Source organism: Dasypus novemcinctus, chromosome 13, assembly GCF_030445035.2.
Source record: "Dasypus novemcinctus isolate mDasNov1 chromosome 13, mDasNov1.1.hap2, whole genome shotgun sequence".
NCBI lineage: Eukaryota > Metazoa > Chordata > Mammalia > Cingulata > Dasypodidae > Dasypus > Dasypus novemcinctus.
Genome location: NC_080685.1, coordinates 63778028 through 63802000, shown reverse-complemented (window position 1 = coordinate 63802000; position 23973 = coordinate 63778028). Strand labels below are relative to the sequence as shown.

At 39.2% G+C, this 23973-nt stretch overlaps 1 protein-coding gene across 1 annotated transcript in view; it reads right to left on the bottom strand.

Annotated features, from left to right (window-relative positions):
* Positions 1 to 23973, bottom strand: part of LAMC1 (laminin subunit gamma 1) — a 152038-nt gene that overhangs the window by 56932 nt on the left and 71133 nt on the right. The window contains exon 2 of the mRNA XM_058274829.2: positions 1350 to 1654. Within this exon, the coding sequence (XP_058130812.1) occupies positions 1350 to 1654 (305 nt within the window). The remainder of the gene's footprint in view (positions 1 to 1349; positions 1655 to 23973) is intronic.

Genomic DNA, 23973 nt, shown 5'->3' with positions numbered 1-23973 from the left:
GAAACAAGACTGGCAAATGTTCATGAATTTATCAACTTAAAAGATATTGCATCTCTTCCCTATGCATTTTCTTCTGCTTTTTCATCTGTCAAAATCAGCTATTCTCCTTGCCAATTATTTCAAACATACCTTATTTCCACTGCAAAAAACACTTTCCTGAAAGTTCTATTCAGAGATGCTCATTTTCACCATAATCTCAGGGTTTACCAAATACTTTTACATTTATAATTTCTCAACAATCTACAGAAATACAATAGAGGGCAGGAACAGAATCCACTGGGAAATCTATTCTCATCTTTTGCCATGTCCAAAATCACACACCCACATTAGAAAAAGAATCCTTGACCTAATAATAAATTCCAGAGAGAGAAAAAGACATACAAAAATAGAAAGTTCAGAAAAGCAAGGGGATTTGCTATTTTGAAATCACAACAGCTATACATAAAATAGATGTAGCATCTGCAAAACCATATCCAGTCTTTCTTGCCTCAGTCAATTAAAACATGCTGCCCTCAGTTAGATGTTAACTTCAGTCAAGTCACAGCAGTGTCTCCAATTCTGTGCTAATGTGTGGGATACAGCATGAGGCTCAGTCTTCCATGATCAGACATAGATAAGAAATGTTTACAGATGTCTAAGAAATAAAGAAAGATTCCATATTATGGTGTGTAAGAAAGGAATATGCATAGAGAACGCATAAGAAAAAAGAAATCTTTCTTTCTTTTGTTGAACAGGGAAAAGTTTCTATCACAATGTTAAAGCACAATACCACAGGTTCCTAAATTTATGTCACAAACACCAGTTCTTTTAGGTGACTGAGAATTTTTTATTATGATTGGCAACAGTACCACATAAATCCAGTTAAACTTTCCTCTTACAGTAATGAAGGTAGGCAGAAGCATTCTTAAAAAGCCTGCTTCAACTGTTCTCTCTTGTTAATATAGTTTTTCTAAATGTTGTCAAAGAAATAAGAAAGGATGCAAGAAAACTGGGTAGATTAGACCAAATGCCCTCTTAAAAAGGTCAGAAGCAAAATGTTTCCACTCAAGTATGGAAACTGACGCTAAAATTGTTCAATGTTTAAAAAGACTGTTAAGTTTACATTCCAGCATGTATGTGTAAGTACATGAGAACATAAGAACAAACATCAACCAGACAATAGGAACAAAATTACTTTCCTTCACTTATTAATAGTACAAAGGAGAGAATAAAATCCAGCAGTCTGGTAGGAATCGATTCCACTCCTACCCTCACTTCAGAAGGGGGCCCAGAGGCTGCCACTACAATAACCTTCCTGCATCCAGTAGGTGGGAACTGACTGACTCCAAAGCCAACTTTCGAATGCCTACCTGCAACACAGGGCTATTGTCAAAGTTGTAGGCACTGGGCCTTCCTTCTAGGGTTGAAAAGGCCACATTGCCCCCAGTGAGAGGAGAAATGTCACTGAATTCATCAGTGCACAAGGCCTGCTGCTCGTCCTCTCCGGTCCTGATGAAGCCGCGGTTGGCCTTCGAGTAGGTGTTTGCACAAGAGCCGCTGTAGTACTGGTAAGGAATCCAGGGCCCATCTTCCCGCATGCGCTTGTAAATGGCAAAGCTGTCAGGGCGGCTGGTGTGGAACTTGAGGCGCACATATGTGATGTCAAAAGCCTTTCCTGTGAGATAAATACATCAAAGTTTATACGTCACATATATGAAGCAAAAAAATCCCTCTATTCCTGGTTTGACTTGGACCTTTACAAAGAAAGAAGATACAAAGCACTCTGTACACATCAGACTAAGGACAGGTTGGACCAGTTGTACTCAATAGGCTATTCTAAAACTGGAAAGAGTGCACCTTTTCCCACAAAAACGTTAAATTATAATTGGATTCGTAAGTTGGGTCATGAAAGCCTATTTATGAGATAAGTTATTGAAATTGTGTTGCAATGAAAGATGGTAGTGGTCCAATGAAAGATGGTACTTAAACTATTTAAGCAAAAATAAAACTGAATAGAAAAAACACATTTATTCTTAATGCTGGTGCTTCAACTAAAACTTAATTAAAAGACAAAAGAAAATATTTATAGACTTTCTAAATGGGTCTTCTGGGTACCTTTGAGGCTTTTAAAAACTATTCTCTAGTAATGGTAATTTTATTTGATATAGGACACTATCATCAGCACCATTCTTCTACCTATCAACCATGTTAAGAGAGAAAGAGAATTTTGAGAAAGGAAAAAATCTAGTGGTTGGGAGATGGGGCAGGAAGTAGAGTAGGAAAGAAGAAAAAAAATTCCCTTCAGTACTGAACAAATAGATGGAAAAAAGAAAGAGAAAAAGAGAAGACAAGTTTAAAGAGGATGTGTTTGAATGTGAACAAAGGAGAATATCTGAGCAGTGGAGGGGAGAAAAGGGAGGACTCAGTGGGTAATAATCTCTCTTGAAGAAGAAAAGGTGGCTAGGAAGCTGTTGAGTCACTGGATTAAACAATTCCCTGCAATAGCCAGAGCATAGATTTCTGGCCAGGAAATCTTGCTGGTTGTCAACCACCTTGAGTCTTTAGGTAGGTAAAAGAGATAGAGCACATCTGTTTTAAATCACCATTCATTCACAAATTGCATCCTTCTATTGCTAAACAATATCCATACTTCACTACTTCCAGGCTACAGTGAAGATCAGTTTGCTCAATGAGCATTTTTTTGGTAACAGCTACATGCTTAGCCCTATGACATATACATGAAGGAGGCGAGGCAGGGATGTGTTAGACACAACGGTTTCTTGCACTCAAGGAGCTTACTCTTTTCCTCCCAAGTGGCTTAATTCCACAGGAAGAACCATCTTAACCTTCTCTTACAAGCCACAAAACAGGAAATCCTGTCCTCTCAGAAGTGTTGGGGAGGGACTTCTCCCATTCTCTCAGTACCTCATATCCCCTAATTCCCAGGGGACAAGGAGTGATGCTTATGTGTGGCCTGGAATTCCTTCAGTCCTCTCTCTTAAGCTGTCTGTATCCCCCTCGCCTCTGCATCACCTCCTCATCTAGGACAGAAGCTCTGCGTCTGTGTAGGGAAGGCCTACTGTTGTCAAGATGGGGTATCCAGGACTAAATGGGTGAATTCAACTCAGGAGAAAAGAGCAGAAAGTGCAAGTATGGTAGACTGAACTACGTACCTTAGAGAAACATGTTCTTAATCCATTCCATGAGTGTAACCTATTTTAGACAGACACTTCTAAATATGTTATTTTTAGTTATGGTATGGCCAACTGAATCAGATTGGGTCTTAATCCTATTATTGGTAGCTTTATAAAGAAGGCCACTGCAAGAAAGCCATCAGGACAGCAAGAAGCAGGAAGTCAATGGAACCTGGAAGAGAAAGGAGAGGGCATCGCCATGTGACAGAAAAGCCAAGGAACCCCAAGGATCTTTGCCAGCCAGTCCAAAATGCCACAGTCTTTGGGGAGAAGGCATCGCCTTGTTGACACTTCTATTTTGACTTCTCCCAGCCTCAAAATCATGGTTCAATAAATTTCCATTGTTCAAACTAACCCATTTTATGGACTTCGTTTTAGCTGCTAGTTTTGAAACTAAGACATCAAGTAATCTGCAAGTCCAGGCCACAATCCATGTTTATTTGCAGTAAAAGTGATATTATAAGCCATATCTGATCCTTCTATTTCTCAACTGCTTCAGATCTTAGAAGAGAGGTTTGGCTTACTGCTCCATCACTACTACCACCATATATACAACACACACTCATCCATAGACAATCTTGAACATAAAGCCATAATGACATGACAGAGAAAGAACACACAACTGGGCACTGTGAGACCAAAGTTCAGGTTCTGGCTCCTTCATTTACTAGCTACATGGGTTCTGCTCTGCCATTTTCTCCTCTGTGAAGATGAGGCTTATAACCCTGCCCTGCCTTTCTCAGAGTTGTTGGGAGATCAAACTGAGACTATGCACATACCTGATTAACATCAAAACTCTATACAAATATAAGGCAATTCTGATAATAGGAGTTGTAAAGAAAATTACCAAATTAAGATCCTGAATATGTTCACACATGAGGGCCTTCCTTGTATAAACATGGGTCCTCTGCCTAGGATGCAGTGCAATATTTTGCCTGTACGTAGGTCATGCAAATATGGTTCATATACCTTCTGTTAAAAGCATGCAAGTTTAGGTTTTATCTCTTTACTCTGTCAAAAATTTCAAGCCATCACCTTTGAACAAGGGTGAGGTTATTCTACAGTATCTATGACATTCCAGAGACTCTCTATTAAGACATTCCAGAATGGCAAAACAATTTAGTTTTATTCCAGAGTAGGAAGCTTGAGATGCTCAAAGGCTTACACACTAATCTGTGGATTACAGATTACCCTTCCTTTCTCTCTCTCTATGCTTCTGACATCTCATTATTCTTTAGCAACCCAACCTGCAAGAGACTGGCCAAAAGAGAGGAGGTAAAACTGATCAGGGTATCCTATATTCCAGGCCAAGGCCTGTACCACAAAATCACTCTTTGAAAGAAGCAGTTCACGTGGTCACTCCCACTGCTGCTAAAGACACAGAGACAGGTTCAGAAAGTCTAGAAAAAAATTTTGCTAGCATTCAACTTTGAAGCAGCCTAAATTGCTAGTGGTGCTTTCCCTTGCCAGCTCTACGTCTCATTTTCAGAGCTGCCTTTCTCATTCTAAACTATAGCTACAAGTTTAAAGGGGAAAAGGTCATCTGTTATACTTCCTGGACAGTAAGAGAGCTGTGTGCACTGCCCTCCGAGTTGCAGTCAATCCAGTGGTGGATACAGACAATTGCAACTCCATATGATAAGTTCTATGACAGGAAAAGTGCATAATATTTTGAGAGCATGGAGGAAGGTCACCAAACCCAGATTTGTAAGGTCAAGAAGTTTCCTAGAGGAAGTGACATCTAAATATAAGAATGGAGGAATGCAGAAGAATTATCTTATTCTTGTCCAGGCAGATGAAACAGCATACATGAAAGCCCAGAAGGCACAGCTGAGTGAGCTCTGCAGGAATTAAGCTGCAGAGTATAGCTAGAACTGGAGGAAGTGATTAGAGACAAGGGAGATTAGTAGAGCATGTGGCCATGTTAAAGAACAACTTATACTGAAGGAGAATGGCAAGTCACTAAAGGATTTATGTTGGGAAATATATGATCAGATTTGATTTTTAGAAGGATCACACTGGCCTCAGTGTGGAGATTAAGTTGGAAGGTAAAGGACTAAAGATGGAAAGAACAGTTGAGAAGATATGGCAGTAATCCAGAAGAGATGGCAGTGAGAGGAAATAAGAATAGGGACAGGGAAGTGGACTTGGCCCAGTGGTTAGGGCGTCCATCTACCACATGGGAGGTCAGCGGTTTAAAACCTGGGCCTCCTTGACCCATGTGCAGCTGGCCCACGCACAGTGCTGATGCGTGCAAGGAGTGTCGTGCCACTTGGGGGTGTCTCTGCGTAGGGGAGCCTCAAGTGCAAGAAGTGCACCCGTAGAAGAGCCGCCCAGCACGAAAGAAATGGCGCTGCACACACGGAAAGCTGACACAAGATGAGGTAACAAAAAGAAACACAGATTCCCGTGCCGCTGACAACAACAGAAGCGGACAAAGAAGAACACAAAACAAATAGACACAGAGAACAGAAAACGGGGGGGGGGGGGGGGGGGTGTTGAAATAAAATAAATAAATCTTAAAAAAAAAAAAAAGAATAGGGACAGCCAGAATGAACGGATCTGAGTAATATTCAGGATGCAGCCATCACTAACACTTGGTAACTGATGGGGGGTGTAGCAGATTGATTTGATATTATTGATGAATTCCAAAAAGAAATATTGGATTATGCTTGTAATCTGATCTTTTCCTCTGGGCATATTATATTATATTAGATTCATAAGTTTACTTGATTAAGTAATTACGTAAACCTCTTGTGCTAGTAGGGCACCGAGTCCCCACCAAAGGGTAGGAACTCACAGATAAAAGGCATGGCAAAGGACAGAGTGGAGGATTCTTAATGTTAAGAGTTTTAATGCTGGAGTTTGATGCTGAAGCTGGAGACCTGGGACGTGAGGAACCCAAACCCAGAGAGAAGCAAGACCCTGGAAGGGAGGAACCCAGGTAGCCTGAACCCTAGCAGATGTCAGCAGCCATCTTGTTCCAATATGTGAGGGAAGTAACTTATGCTTCAGGGCCTGGTATCTGTAAGCTCCTACCCCAAATAATTACCCTTTATAAAAACCAATTTCTGGTATTTTGCATCAGCACCCCTTTGGGCTAATACAAGGGGTGGGAGGAAATGGGAGCCACTTACCACCACCTCCCCCATTTCACCCTGCTGAATTCTGTTTCACTGTCAAAGGTTCTTTTTCTCATTCCATGTGGTAGAAGACTAAAAATAACATTCATATTTATAATCCAAGCAACCAGATGGAGAGTGGTACACTTCACTGAAACAGGGACTAGAGAGGGATAGCAGGATTAGAGACAGGGAACAGAATGGCAAGATGAGTTCAATTTTGTATACAATGCTTTTGAGGTGCCTGTGGGTCATCCAAGAGGAAATGTCTAGTAGGGACTTAGATGCGAATAGTCTGATGGTCCAAGAGAGAAGTCTAAGTTAGAAATATAGACTCTGTACTCATTAGCATGTCAATGGAAGTGGGTATGGTTGAATCCAACAAGGCAAGTGTTTTGAGTGAGAAGAGAAGCTCACTTTTGAGGAGCAGCGATATTTAAAGTATAGATGAAGTAAATGAGATGACAAAGGAGGCTGTGAAGGGGGAGCCAGAAGGAGGAGGGCAAGTAAAAGACTATAAATATCCCAAAAGCCAAGAAAAGAGGGTTTTACAAAGGAAATGATCAACAGTGTTAAAATCTGCTAAGAGAGTCAAGTAAGAACATGATTTACGTGGTGTCCATTGACTTCAGTCACAAGGAGGTCACTGCTGAGCTTGGTGAGAGCAGTTCCAGAAGCTGGGATCACAGTGAGTTGACGTTGAGTATGAATGGCAGAAAGGCAATGGGACATTAGGCATGGTGAGTGCAGATAACTTGTTATGACATCTGGCTAAAGGAGAACAGAAAGAAAAGATGATAGTTGGAGAGTATATAGGATCAAGGGAGGATTTGTCTCTTTTTGCTTTTTAGATAGGAGATGAGTGTGCATTAAATGCAGTTATGCAAAAGCAAACAAAGAAGAAGAGATTAAAAATACAGGCTGGTCTTCTTGTTCCCATCTTAGCTGTCTTAAACATAACTACCACCATGGAAAATGGGGTTTGGCAATTTATACCAAACTCCGTTATCTATTACAATCTCCCCCTAGAGCTAACTAACAGCATAGAAGAAACTAGTTGTGCTTAGAAGCTCTTAGACAGCAAATGAACTTTCTTGCTGCTGTGGTACTGTAAAACCACAGAGCCCTAAACATGCTAACAGCAGCATGGGGGGGGGGGGTGAATAGGGGGACATGCCTATTTGTCAAGGAAAAATGCTGTTTTAATATAAATCATTCTGAAATAGTCTTAGACAGCATTTGAAACCTGCAAGATGAAGCCCACCAACTTCAGGGGGATGCAGCCTCTGAAGGCACTTGGTCTTTTTCACTCTCGTGGTTCAGTATGTCACAGCTGGCTCTTTTTTTAGGCCCACTTACCACCATCTTTATCCTTTTAGTGGGACGATATATATTCAAATTTTTTTTAAAAAAGATTTATTTATTTATTTATTTATTTAATTTCCCCCCCTCCCCTGGTTGTCTGTTCTTGGTGTCTGTTTGCTGCGTCTTGTTTCTTTGTCCGCTTCTGTTGTCGTCAGCGGCACAGGAAGTGTGGGCGGCGCCATTCCTGGGCAGGCTGCTCTTTCTTTTCGCGCTGGGCGGCTTTCCTCACGGGTGCACTCCTTGCGCGTGGGGCTCCCCCACGCGGGGGACACCCCTGCGTGGCACGGCACTCCTTGCGCGCATCAGCACTGCGCATGGCCAGCTCCACACGGGTCAAGGAGGCCCGGGGTTTGAACCGCGGACCTCCCATATGGTAGACGGACGCCCTAACCACTGGGCCAAAGTCCGTTTCCCTATATTCAAAATTTTAACTATGTTTATTTCTTCTAGAACCAATGCTTTCCAAAACAAGATACTAGTTGCATAGGGATTTCAGCCAGTTCCAACCAGAGTGTTGGACCCGTCTTCCCTCCACCTCAATAAAACAGGCAGAGAGGCTTAAGCAAGTCCTTGCTGAGACCTGGAGTGTAACCATGAGGTCCCAGTTTCTCTTTCCCGGACCTCCCCTTGTCCCTGGATATTCCAAACAGGCCTCACCACTGGCCCTCACCACTGGTGGGGTAACTAATGACAGCTGGGGCCCATGCCCTTAGCATTAGCAAGGGGGAAGAATAATTAACAGTTTAAAAGGTAACCACACAAGGCAGGGAGCGCACTTTCTGCCTAGAAGAGCCCGCACAATCTTGGTGTATATTTCCATCTTTCTCTCCCATTTCTCAGCAAGCTGTGTTCTTTCCCCCACATTCCCCCAAAATTTTTTTACTGGTCTAAAAAAAAATAAAAATACAGGCTGGTAAACAAGAATGGATTTAATGCTGGTGGATGGATTAATTCCACACAGGAGGAAACCTGCCCCCCTACTGGTGTCTGGGTAAAATTCAAGTGACATTGTAGGTTTTAAGGGATGGAAGTTCAAAGAGTTCTAACTGGTGACTTTTATATTTTTCTGTGTGGTAGAAATCAAGAAACCTGCTATGAGTTGGGGGCAAAGTCAGTAAGGAATGTTGGGTGGTGATAAACAGAATATAGAAAGTTGTAATAACCACTATAGAGACTAGGAGAGAAAGTTGCTTAAAGAAAAAGAAGGCTCACTGGACAGAAGACAAGGCTGCTGAGAAAAGGGTAGGACGTTCTACGGACATCTTTCTATAGCAGCACTTGGTACCTCCTTTACAGGTACAATGGAAGAACAAGACAAGGGGGCTGAAGTAATGAATTTGGAATCTAATCTGAACAAATAGGGAAAAATACAGAAGAAGACAGAATAGAGAGGTCAAGGAAATACCTATTACTGTGGGTAAAAAGAACTGAAAAAAAAGAGAGAGAGAGAAAGAACAAGATAACAGGAGTTTGTTTTTATTCCATTAAACAGCTTCAACTGAGATCTGCCATGTGCTCTTTCTCACTGTATTTCCCTATTCTTTATCTGCCCATTCCACTCATTTCATAGTTGACAAATTTAGAAGGTCCAATTAATTGCTAGATGAAGAGAAAGTAGGACCAGGTCTCCCAATTTCCAGTCTAACGACAGCTACTATGCTATCATCACACCATGGGAGCAAGCAAAAGTAGAAAGTATGACTTTAAGGTAAAGCAGCCAAGCCAAATCACTGAGGAAATCAGTAAACACAACTCTGGAACATACTCAAACAACTATATACAACTAGAACATCTTCCACTCCTCACCTCACGTTCATGCACATACAGACTAACCACAGATATACACACACTCAAGAAAATATTTAGCTTCTCAAAGTTCTACTGCCTTTCCTCTTCCCCCATGCTTCATTCCTTCCATAAACAACAACAACAAAAAAACCTAAGTGCAGATGTTTAGAATGAAGCATACAAAATTAACTAATACTTCCTGCTCTGAATCCTGCAGTTTGTGCTGGCTAAGGGAATAAGAGAAGAGGAGGGGTACATCTGAACAATGAGACACCAGCCTTTGTTCCTGCAGGGCCCAGCCAAGGAATTCTGCTTAAGCCTCCTACATGTTAAAGTATTTCTAATCTCTCTGAATAGGGGAGAAACCTTTACTGTCCTAGAATTGGATTCAAGTACTGACTGCTGGGGAACATAAATGCTTCTCTGTTATGTGCAGCTCAGAAGAATTCCACGGGGATCTTTTGAAAAGACCTCCTTTAAAGGGTAGTACTGAATGACAATAGCTATACAGAGTTTTAAAAATTTTCAAAATGCCCTTCCATGGCCTGAACTAGAAGAAGAAAATAAGTTCATTCTAGAGTATCAATTTAGGAGCCACTGATTCACTATTGTTCTTTTGCTAACTCCTTAGAAATCCAGAAAATGACTGGTCTGCAGACAGACTTGACCTTAGGAATACAAAACTTTAATAAAGTTACAGCATATAAAGTCAACTAGAGATTGTGGATGTTTAAGCTATTAAATGTGATTCTTCAAATAGTTAACACAAACATAGTCACAGAGAGCAAGTATCTGAAAGTGTTTTCAATTTTGTTAGTATAATTGTGGGCTGAAACGAGAGTTCCCAGGACAACATGTACAGCTGCATACCAGCTGTTATTGTTCTACCTCGGCAGACAGATTGCTCAAATACAGCCTCACCATTCAACATGACCGAGGGCCAAATTAATGCTGAATATGGGATCCTGAAGCAAAAACAAATGGGAGATCAGAAAGCATGAAGAGGAACAGTTCAACACATACAGAATGTGTTGAGGTTATCTACCTATAATGGAATAAATTCAACTGCTGAAAAACTCAGTCTGAACTGCCAGTGGAAGGACTATATTTTCCTTTAAATCTCATCTCCAAAACAGATTGTTTTTAAAAACTGAATATCCCATTCCACTCCCTTAAATTTCAGCGGCCACTCTTTTGCCAAATAGCTCTATGCCAAGCAGTGCAAGGGAACAACCCCATAGGAAGTACAGTTAGATCACACAGTTAGATCAGCACCATTTACAATGTGGACAAGTAACCTTTTATATATTTGCATAAAATAGGAAGTTTTCATTAAATATATTTGTTAAAACAAATGGAATGGAATTTACAATTTGAAAAAAATTCCCTTTGAAATGAATGAACAAAAGTTGTCAAAGCAGTTCACCTTCTCCTGGGTACATACAATAAGTCCTTCCTACCACACTTGTGTCAATGACGGAAAGACACATTAAAATAGGCAGAGCTGGAATATGGAGAAATTCATTTCTAAACTTCCATAATGGATGATAACAAAGGAGGTGGATAAAAGAGAAGAAATAAAGATAATCACTTTAGAAATTTCTTAAGGCTAGCGGAATTCTATACCAAAGCTTATTAACCTTAAAAAAAAACTTTGGGGGAAGTGGATTTGGCCCAAAAGATAGGGCGTCCGCATACCACAAGGAAGGTTCAAGGTTCAAACCCAGGGCCTCCTGACCATGTGGAGCTGGCCCACATGCAGTGCTGATGCGCGCAAGGAGTACTGTGCCACGCAGGGGTGTCCCCCATGTAGGTGCACCCCATAAGGAGAGCCCCCCAGCGCGAAAAAAGTGCAGCCTGCCCAGGAAGGGCGCTGCACACATGGAGAGCTGACGCAACAAAATGAGACAGAGATTCCAGGTGCTGCTAACAAGAATACAAGCAGGCACAGAAGAACACAGAGCAAATGGACACAGAGAGCAGACAACTGGGGGGGGGGGGGAAGAGAGAGAAATAAATTTTTAAAAAAATCTTAAAAAAAAATCAAACATTGGTATCATCATATGCCTACTGAGATGGGGGAAACAAAAGTTCTGAAATAGACTGGTATGATTGTGGGGAAGATAGGCATAAAATCTCTTAGGGAAACTAGAAGCTGCCATAATATACCAAATAAAAGTTTAAGCCAAGAGAAGAGGATGTGGCTCAACAGACTGGGCTCCCGTCTACCATATGGGAGGCCCTGGGTTTGCTTCCTAGGGCCTCCTTGTGAAGGCAACCTGGCCCACGCCCATGGAGAGCTGACAGCCCACACCGCGGAGAGCTGGCGCAGCAAGATGACACAACAAAGGGAGATAAGCAGACACAGAAGAACATGCAACAAATAGACACAGAGAGCAGACAGCAAACAAGCGGCAAGGGGGGGGTAGATAAATTTTAAAAATCTTTAAAAAAATAAAAAAAAGAAAGTTTAAGCCAAAGAAGATAATTCTACACACTTCCAGTCACTCACCACCCCCAAATTACTACTTGGAGCTACCATAATAAGACCATGGCACTAACCCAGTGTAGTATTCCTCAATAAAAAAAAGTATTTCTGCTTGTACTGCCCAATTTCAATATTCAAAAATGTCATGTACTCTTCAGTAAAGTGAAGAGTCAAAATTTATTTAACAAAGTGATTAAACATGAGATCATAAAACAGTCTTTAGGTGAACAGAGCAAGAATTCTTAACTGAACTCTAGACATTTCTATTATCAAAACATAAGATAAACTTATCCTAGTCTGTATATCTTTGCCACCTTATCTGAAAACTTCACCAAAAGAGACAAGATTTGCAAGTGAAATTCCAAGCCAAGAATTAGGGCATATGCCTTACTAGCCCAACCCTCAGGCTTATAAGACTTCACTCCCAATGCTCTAATTTAGGCTAGTAGGTCATAAACATGCCTAAATCCTTGAGCTGAGCTAAAAGAATGAGGCCAGCATTTACTCCCACTCATGCAAGCTGAAGTGGAAAACCCAGGAGACATCTACTTTGCTGAAGAAACAGCATTCTAACTATAGGGATCTGACTTGATACATGATATTTCATGGAGTTTGCTTCATAAAAAGGGCAAACAAGTAAGTTTAATAGTAAGGAGATAAAGAAGTAAAAAGGCAATGAAATATAAGCTGTACAAGTAAAACCCCTATTTAGAAAGTATATAATTGTTAAGACATAAAAAGGAAAAAGATACCATAATTTTATGGGAAACTTCTTTTTCTGTGACATTCACATACTGTTGAATTCAGTTTGAATTTCATCCATTGCAGAAGGGTGAAGAATGGTGAAAGAATAGAGAGAAAAACAATCTGATGAAAAAATAGAGCCTAATGTCTAAAAAACTAAGACCAACTCTAACACCCTACACCCACAAAAAGCCATGAAAAGTTTGACCAGAGTATTTTTATTTATTCAACAACTATTTGCTAATTGAATTAAAGTGAATGTCCCTCACAGCAAGCTACTTAGAATATTCCAATTCTTCATTTTACTAAATTGCCTTTTCCTCTCCTGTCTTAATTCCTAATAAATTTGGCTGCTAGTTCTCTCAGATTAATATATAATTTATATGTCTTCAGAATAACTACAAATACCATAAGATATCCTAAATATGAGGATGTCCTTCTTGGTTTTCACAATTGCTTATTAATTTCTTACCACAGCCACTCATTAGGTCAGAGTTAACAGCCATAATTGGTCTTGATAATTTCAAGTCCAAATTTTTCCATTCATTCAACAAATACTTAATGAGTACCTATTATGTGCCAGACACTATTCCAGGCACTGTTGCTCAATTAGAGAATAAGACAGACAAGGTCCCGAACTTGTGAGGCTCACAGGCCAGTGGGGAGTGGGGTTGGTAAAAGTAAATTCAAAAATTTTTTTTAATTACAATAGTCAGATTATAAATAACATGGTAAAATAAAAAGTGGACTTGGGTATAGAAAGCATGGGGGGTTGAGTGCTATTTTATATGAGTTATCAGAGAGGACTTCACTGACATGGATAAGGTGACATTTGAGCAGATACCTAAAGAACTGAGACAATGAGAGATCTGTGGGGAGAGCATTCTAGGAATGGCAAATGCAAATATCCTGAGGCAGGAGCATGCTGGCAATTTCATGTAGGTACCTGTAAGCCATTCTAAGAACTTTGATTTTTCACTCTGAATGAGATGAAAACTCATTGGAGGGCTTTGCACAAAGGAATAACATGATCTGATTAGTATTTTAAAAGAGTTACTCTGATAATTGTCAGAAGATGGAAGCAATCCAAGTGTTCATCAACCAATGAATGGATAAACAAAATGTTGTGTATACATACAATGGAAAAAGTATTCAGCTTTAAAAAGGAATGAAGTTCTGATACATGAGCCTTTTAAGACATCATGCTGGGTAAAAAGTCAGATGAAAAATGACAGGAAGCGGACTTGGCCCAGTGGTTATTAGGGCGTCCGTCTACCACATGGGAGATCCGCGGTTCAAACCCCGGGCCTCCTTGACCTGTGTGGAGCTGGCCCATGTGCAGTGCTGATGCGCACAAGGAGTGCTTTGCCACACAGGGGTTTCCCAGCATAGGGGAGCCCCACGCGCAAGGATGCGCCCTGTAAGGAGAGCCACCCAGCGGCTAAGAATGGCGCCGCCCAAAGAGCTGACACAAGATGACACAACAAAAAGAAACAGAGATTCCCATGTTGCTGACAACAACAGAAGCAGACAAGACCACAACGCAGCAAACAGACACAGAAAACAGACAATGGGGTGGGGGGGGGAGGAGGGGAGAGAAATAAATCTTAAAAAAAAAAGAAAAATGACAAATATAATACTAGATGATTTCACTGATATGAATTAATTAGAAGCTAATTCATAGAATAAAAAACTAGAATACAGGTTACCAGGGTCTGTGGTGAAGGTGGGAAATTGGGAGTTAATGTTTAATTGGTACAGAATTTCTATTTGGGGTGATATAAAAGTTTTGGTAATGGAGGGTGGTGACAGTAACCCAACATTGTGAACATAATGAACAGCACTGAATTATATGTTTGAATGTGGTTTAAAAGGAGAAATTTTATAAGTTACTAGAGTAAAATTTTTTTAAAATCATAGGACTGTATAACACAGAGAACCTAATGTAAGCTATGGCTATAGTTAATAGCATAGTTATAATTATATTATATATATAATATTCTCTCATCAATTGTAACAAAGGTGCCACACTAATGAGAGACCAGGAGACACAGCCATGTGCACTGCCATGAGACAAACTAAGGACCAAGGGTCACCAGTGGCCAGCCCCAGAATGCCACCATCTTTGGGAAGAAAGCATCGCCTTGATGACACCTTGATTTGGATTTTTCCCAGTCTCAAACCATGAGCAAATAAATTTCCATTGTTTAATCTAAAATAATTCATATTTGCTTGAGCAGCCTAGGAAATTAAAACAGGTTAGGACTATCTTCTGACCTTGGTTCTGCACTGTAGAATTAACTTAGATGCTCCTGGGTAGTTACTTAGACTTTCACATGTCTTAGAGTTAAAGGTAAAGTTTACTGCAAGTGTCAACTCTGTTGGCATGAACAGTGAGCCAGAATAATGGCAGCCTACCCTCTTCAATAGACATACAGATGCTAAACTCATAAGGGCTGTTCACTCTGAATCCATGGAAGCTTGGGGTGACTGGACCAGCTGAATCCAAACTCCCCAACATTTTTCTCCATGCCAATTTCCTCTATCATTCAACTTGTATTCCCAAGGTCCCACTTCCCACGTTCTTGCAAATAAAAATATACTTTTAATTTTGAGAAAGTCCACCTACTCCTGGGGTTTTCACACTGGTATTCTTTGCATACAGACCTTGGTCAAGACTTCCTTGCAAACCAAATTCCCATTCCCTCTGGCTCTTATCCTTCCTTCCTCTTCTCAAAAATCACTAATATTTAATAAAGTGACACAGGACGAATAGCCACTCTCTACGGTAAAGGAAAAATAAGGAAGCAAAGAGTTAACTTCTGCTTCAGAACATTCTAACAGATAAGAAAACACGTTTTCTTCCTTGACTAGAAGCCTAGACATGTTTAATCCTGGTCTGTGTCGGGTAGTGTTGGCATTAAAGACTGACATTAGAAATATTTACTTTTCAGAGAAAAATTTCAAGTATTCATTTTAAAAATATATACAAAAGGGGGACTTCAAAGTGCCATATGTTCATACACATACACACGTGTATACACAGAAAGAGAAAGAGAGAGATTTGAAGAATTATAAGAACATTCTTAAAGTCCAGACTTGATATTCCAGATTTTAAGTTTTCTCACATTTACCTCTGACATAGGGTGTGCTTTCTTTTCATTTTAGAAAAGTTTTGAAGTCACAGGTCCCATCTCCTTCTAGACTCAAGCCTAAGGACATGTTTTAAGTAGTTTAGAATCTAAGGCAGGGAAGTGGATTTGGTTCAATGGATAGAGTGTTCACCTACTACATGGGAGGTACAGGGTTCAAAACCCAGGGCCCTCCTGACCCGTGTGGTGAGCTGGCCCACGTGCAGTGCTGATGCATGCAAGAAGTGCCGTACCACTCAGGAGTGTCCCCCATGTAGGGAAGCCCCACGCTCAAGGAATGTGCCCCATAAGGAAAGCTGCCCTGCGCGAAAAAGAGTTCAGCCTGCCCAGGAGTGGCACCGCACACACAGAGAGGTGACGCAGCAAGTTGCAGCAACAAAAAGAGACACAGATCCCCAGTGCCGCTGACAAGAATAAAAGCAGACAAAGAAATACACACAGTGAATGGACACAGAGAGCAGATGACTGGTGGGGGAGCGGGGCAGAAGGGGAGAGAAATAAATAATTCAAATCTTGAAAAAAAAAAAAGACTCTAAGGCAGATGGCAAATCACGGCCTGTGAATCAAATCTAGTCTGCTGGCTATTTTTTGTAAATAAAGTTTTATTGGAACACGCCACGCCCTCTCACTTGCATGTTGATTCTGGCTGCTCAAGTTGAGCAGTGTGACAGAGACCATAAGAACAACAAAGCCTGAAGTATTCACTATCTGGCCTTTTACAGAAAGTTTGCTGACCCTTGATCTAAGGCAGGGGTTCTTAACAAGCGGTCCATGAACTTGAAATGAAATTCAAAGAAATATTCTTGTGAGTACATGTTGATGAGGGTATGATATATTTATTAAATAGTATACAGTATAGTGTGGACTTAGTAGAGGGTCTGTAGTTTTCACCTGACTGGCTAAGGGATCCATAGAACAAAAGAGGTTAAGAATCCTTGCTCTAAAGGATTCAAATAACTATCTATATCTATAATAACAAAGATTTCTACTAAAACAACTTCTAAGCCTTTTCTGCAGAACACACACTGTTGTCAATTTTGCTCCAAAGAAATCTATTTTTTTCTCCACTGTCAAAAAAAAAAAAAAGCAGGCAAGAAGTGCAAGTGTATTTATTCAGAAATTTTGCAATATTGATAGAAATTCAAATACATTTGATACTTAGAAAGAGTTATTATTTCATAGAAAAAAGCACTTTCTTTTCTTTTCTGACAAGTGAACAGTTGAAAAGCAGTAAAAGGTGAGACGGTAGAGATTTAATTCATTTCAAAACTTGAATTTATAATATCCTTTAGCTCTTTATTTTATATGGCTCACAAAAATGAGTCAAGCAGACAGACAAGGAAATGCATACTGTTGGAAAAAGTAGCACAATTTTCCCTATGGTATCCCCTCCCACCCTCACTGCCAATATGCAGTTGGAGGGGTGAAAGGAAGGAAATTGATAAATCAAGTCAACAATGACAGTAGCTGGAATAGCCAGAAAAAAAATGGCATGTTGAAAGCTGTAAATAAAGTGGAAAGTGCGAGGAGCTCTCATTTAGATCTCTAGGAGCATCTCCCTCCCTTGTCCTTTGGGCTAGGAATTTAGTCCTTCACACAAGGCCTCCTTGTACTTCTGCTCTTCTAAGCAAAGGGACAATTTACATCATGAAATACCCTGCCAGCTGGCACTCTCTCTACAAGCAACTGATTGTGAGCAGATGCCTTTATAAGATAAGTATAAATGAATACACCCCCTTCTTCACTTTTCATTCATCTACCCTCTTTGCAGAGGAACAGAAATGCACTCTTCACACAACCCTTAAAAACCAAACTTGTATTCTCCTCCCTTCATCTCTTATGGGGTGAGCTTGGACTTGCTATTCTGTTTCTGTAAATTATGCCCCCCACCAAATATCTAAAGCATGCAACTTCCTCCAGACTATTTGTAAACAATTTGGCACTCCTCCGTATAAGCATGTGCCTATACTTTTTAATGACTTAGATTAAAAACTTAATACTTTCTGGTATAGCTGCAATTTAGAACATCTGATAACTTACACAAAGAATCAAAACTTCCCACCAAAATTCAACCAGAATTATTGGTGTATTTAGTGTTATAAATTAAATAATTACATTTAAATAAGCTTTTTCTAATTAACTCACCTTACCTTAAGGTATATTATCATTTCAGAAACTTAAAAAAAAATTTCCCTTCAACTGGAAAACAGTAAAGAGTTTGACAGGTAAATACTGAATTCCCTTTACAAGAGAGAGAAACTTTTTGTGATCACTCCCAAAATTATTTTATGAATTATGTATACACCAGGTTCAGTGAGAGAGTACTGAAGGCCAAGAGAAGATCACATGAAAAATTATTTACATTGTATATTTCAGGTAGGTCAATTGGATTCCCAGGATTTCAAACACATGGGGCCCTTCTTATCTACTTTTCCCTCTACCCTGAGAGCAAACATTTAGCAGTGATATCAGAAGAAATGTTCTTCAAATCCATCCTTAGCCGTATTTCAAACAGAGCCGCAGTTCTCATCCATGGGAGTATTTCACATGCACCCACAATGGGACTTGTTCTACCTTTCTGTTTACATTCTGGAGAACAGCCAAGATCCTTTCTAGCGCTCTTTGATCTAATGCCAGAGATTGGGTATCCAACACCCACCTAGAAGAATTTCCCTTAGCAGTACCACAACTAAATACATAGAAATTAGGAAGGAGATGGAAACTATTCTATAAACCCACCCTACATCGTATCACTCCCCAGCTTACAATTGTGCTTCATTTTATGTCTCCAACATCATACCTAAAACTCTCCATTACAAATGAACCTCTACTTCAGTCTTGCCATCTTTATTATGTATATAGCATTTCTCACCTCTAAGCCATTCTCTAGCCTTCACTCCTTCCAAATACTACCTCTTTCCAGGTTTAGTTCAAGTGCCACTGTTTTCATGACACTTTTAATTTTTATCATCTTACTTTTTTTTTTTTGATGTAGTATACATTTTATTCATTTGTTTTTCTTTTTTTTTTTTATTGACTTTGTAATAATATTACATTAAAAATATATATGTGAGGTCCCATTCAACCCCACCCCCCCACCCCCCCCTTTCCCCCCCCAACAACACTCGTTCCCATCATCATGACACATCCATTGGATTTGGTAAGTACATCTTTGGGCACCTCTGCACCTCATAGACAATGGTTCACATCATGGCCCATACTCTCCTCCATTCCATCCAGTGGGCCCTGTGAGGATTTACAATGTCCGGTGATTACCTCTGAAGCACCATCCATGGCAGCTCCATGTCCCAAAGACGCCTCCACCTCTCATCTCTTCCTGCCTTTCCCCATACCCATCGTCCACCATGTCCACTTTTCCCATCTTACTTTTATGAACACACAGCACTTAAAATCCAAACCATTTAATTCAGTACTTGAGTTATTTACTACTTTGTGTGAGTTTCTTCCTCGCAAGAGTTTAACGTATTCAAAAGCAAGGAATCTATCTATACATTTTGGTATTCTCTATACAGGTATTTTTCAAGCTTTTCTGATCATGACCCCCAGTAAAAAAGGACACTTTACAATGCAATCGTGAACACACATATACACGTGTCTGAAAATAAAGCTTGATAAATAATTCAACACCATCTATGATGCACTCTGATATTCTATTCTATCCTATTTTCTGTATCATTTGTTAGAAAAGGCTGGGCACAGATCGCTAAATTGATTTTATGACATTAAGGAGTTGTAGCCACAATCTAAGAAACACTACAATTGCTAGGGCATAAAACTGGTGTTCAATAAACATTTGCTTACTATAGAATGGTTCATCTACCCACACAACAGATTAGAACTCTACAATGAATCTAAGTTCTCTGGATATTGACATAAGGCTTAAGATGATGCCTTTATAAACTTTCTTCCACTTATTTTTAAAACAGGACACTATAAAAAAATAATCTTTTTGTATGTAGCAACTTTTAACAAGATCAAAGAAAAATCCTTGTTCTTAAAGCTAAAGGGGCAAAAACCCATTCAACAGCATAGTATCCAACAGGAGCAGAGAAGCCCTTTATGAATTATTCCTTCCAAAGAAGTTTTTTTAGTAGCTCTAGATTTCCAGAAGTCCTTCAACTGTAAAGGTCTGATAAGCCATCATGGTGGTAGCCAGGACTTCCTCTCTGAGGGACAGAGAGGCTGGTACCCAGTGTTTAGGGTTAGATGTCTTCTAAAAAGAAGACATTCTGATACTTATTAGGAAACTCAGTTCTCCAAATTCCATATTCATGGCACTGTTTTCTTGGAAATATCAGTACCTGAAATTATCACATTTAGTTTTTGCATGTTTTGTTTATATGTCTCTATGACTCTCTCTCTCTCTTTCTCATACACACACACACATACACACATGTGAATACTTGCTTTTAAGGGCCAGGATTCTCTATCTTGACCCCTGCTCTCCCTTTATGTTGAGGCACGGCTTTGTTGTTGCATTTTATAGGGAGCAGAGTATCTGACTGTAAAATAAAACAAGGAAGGAGAGTGACCCTAAACAAGTCTCGTTTTTTGGTTGTTTTGTTCATTCACTAATTCATAAATTTTGCAAATACACTGGGAAATGAAGATACAGGGATGAAATATGACTTGGTCAATGAACTCAAGAAATTCAGTCTCAGAGATGAGAGAAGACACAAATAATTAAAGTGTAAAGTGAGAGAAGCACTCCACTGCAGAGGAAGGAGCAACCATGGGTCTAGTTGCTTATCTGTAGAATAAAGAGTTTAGACAAGATGCACTTTAATATATACATCCAGCTCCAAAAAGCTTGGTTCTACAATCTTATCTGTCAGGGTCGTTTCTGAAAATAACTCCTTCACTAGGTCTTTTTCTTATAGTAACAATCGAGGAAAAGGCTACAATGCCATAGGAAAGAATTTCACAAAGATGAGTGGCATCACAGACATGATATATGAGCTGGTTCCAAGTGAGTTCAGCTCTATAAAAATTAAATGATTTTCTGTACCTCTACAATGCTTTTGCCAGTATTCTCTGCTCTGTCAAGTCCTATTTGCCCAGCTATAGTGAGCTTGTGTTGAATAATTTGCAAAAGATAGCAGAAGTAAGGTCCATTTTAAATATAAAAAATTTTCCAATGACTGGTACCAGGGTTTTCAAATAGTGGCTTGCATACTTGTGTGAGAAAATGATAGTTCTTGGTTTCTTTGTCCACAAAAGATGAAGCAGACTAATCTGCAGGCTCCAAACAAATAATCAAACATCTCCATCCACATCTAGCCACAAGGGACAAATGATATACAATGTTTTAGAATAAGTTTTCAGTAGCAAGAAAGAACAGATTTTCTGCTCCTGCTTCTATCATTTGAAAAAGTAAACGTCTGGATCCCTGTGAAAATTAGCCCAATCTACAAAACTGACCTCCCACCACTCCTTTAGCTCATGCATTCTTTCACAACAGACTGGAACAAAGACCCCATTGACTTATGCACGTAGGCGGATTAGAACTGCAATATAGCCACATGGCACATTACTGCACAGTGATTCCACTCTAACAGGTTATCAAGGATGACTTCTCTAGATTTGCCTACCTGCTTTCCTTCTTCTCACAGAAATATAATTTCAAATCTATTAAATAGCATGGTGTAATAAAACAGGTCTATTTATAGATCTTAACATAGATATCAGCATTCTATTTTTTATTAGTATGCTTTTTTTTTTTTTAAAGTTGCTGGGGGCCAGAGATTGAACCTGCAACCTCCTATGTGGGAAGCTGACACTCAACCACTGAGCTATACCAGTGGTTGGCTGTTTTTTTCGTTGGTTTTGCTTGTTTGTTGTTTTTTTTTTTTAATTTGTTTTTGGAGGCACCAGGAACCAAACCCAGGACCTCCCATGTGGGAAGCAGGCACTCAACCGCTTAAGCCACATCCATACTCCAGCATGCAATATTATTCTTAATGTTGTTCCCAATCCTTTTTAGAGCTCCCCTAAGCTAAGTGGACACAAATGTGTTCTAAGAGTCAAACACCACAAGTTCTTAAGTCTCCAGTGAGAATGTAAAGTGAAAAATATTATCATGAAAAATAAGGTCTATGAGAAGTGGGAGAAAGACTAAGTGGTAGAAAACAAGAATAAAGGATATTATGTAGGTACACTAGTTATCACTATTAACTATCTCTTTAGAATTTATAAAGCATGTTTATATACTTTTTTATAGCATTTACTTTGTATTTAATTTCCAAGCATTTACTGAGTGCCTATAATAATGAAGCATATAACAACAAATATGTCCTTGGTCCTCAAAAAGTTTCAATCTAGTGGAACCACAAACTCAAGTGTAACATAGAGCAGAGGGTACTCTATCTCTATGTTGGAACGGTGTAAATAGAACAGACTGATCCCACATGTATGATTTAATAAACTTTTAAAAAGCAGACTGTACAAATTTAGATTTCTTCTTCTGAATAACTAATGAAATAGGAGTTGTTGGATTTGACGCAGTAGACCAAAATAAGATGTATCTTCCACTGCATTTTCTTTCAATGCTTCTCTTGATGTTTTAGGAGAATTTCAACATTCTCACTGAGCAAAATGCCTGGAATTGTCACTCTTGCTGCCAGAATTTAAAAAGGGAAGCATTGTAAGGAAAACAGAGAGAACTTACATGAATACATGCACAGATAAGGATTGATACTAGCTCTAAATATCATATATGCCTGAATATAATGAAGGATTTCCCCCTAAATTATCCTTTCTGAAAAGGGATAATACTGCTTTGTATTCCATTTCTTACAAAGTTGCCCAGTTACTTCATTTTAGACCACAAATTACTGGGGGGAAAATCAAATTAGCTTAAAATGATCTCAGATAATGCAAGTTTTAGAAGCTTATAAAGGACAACTCTGACAAATTTTGTTTTGTTTTGTTTTGTTTAAGAGGCAAAGAAATTAATCCAGATTTATGTAATGATTCTTAGGAGCTGTAGCTTCAAATTCAAAAACATTGCTTGTGGTAAAAAGCCTTTAAAAGACAGTAGAACAAGTGGTTATATCCCAGATATAAATCAGTAGGATAAATGAAAATAAAAATAAGCAACTCTCCTAATGTTATATGAATCAGTATGTATGTGTCTTGAAATTTTTCCAGTGACAGCAATCTTATAAATTTTTAAAGTACTGTATTACAATTTATTTGAAAATGAAGATAATATGCTCTGGGAAACTGTGCTAATGACTAAAAAAGTGACTTTAAAAATCACTGATGTCAAAGATGTGTATAAAGAATTTGAATAGGATTGTTCCATAAAATATAAGAATGTAGGAAAAAATCCAAAATTTTTATTTGTGATTTTAAACATGTAAATTGACAAACTAAATTGAACAGAATCTGATTATTTCATCTACTAATATATCCCTAAAACTTCTATACATTCAAATTGGACAAAAACCATCTTAAAAATCTTTCCTAAAAGAGAAAATATCTAATATTTGGAGTTGTCTTCTATACTTCCCATATGGCAAATTTCAAATGACACAAAACAAACAAGACAGTAGCCTAATAGGAATTTTGTGTGAAAACTGATGGATATTTAACACAGCAGTACCCAAATAAAATTTCAATCTCAGAAGATACTAGCAAATAAGTCAGCAAGCCATGTGGGTGGCAGGCCAGCCCCCTGACCAGGTAGGATTCTTACTGTTTCCAGACAGTAGTAGCACAAGTCACCCTGGAAAAAGGACACATCGCTTAAGACTCTTCCAGCCACCCACATTTCACTCCTACTTTACAAAAAGCAAATAAAATTTAAAGGCACTAGAGAAAGAAATAGACTAGTACGGAATGTTTGTTTCCCTTATTTATTTGCCTTTCACCAATTCAAAAAATTACTCACCTTTCTTTGCTTCCTCAAAGTCCTTCTCACCTGCAGAGTCACTGTGATGGTGGAAACTGTTAGAAGAATAGTAGTACAGAGAGCAGGAAAATGAGCATTTGATTAACTTAGAAGAAGCTCGGTTTCTAAGACGACAAAGCACCTGCTCCATTGTATCACTAACAGTACCAACAATGTGGAATTCCACATCAAGGCTCAAGGTGGTGAAATGCATTAGTTTGCAGGG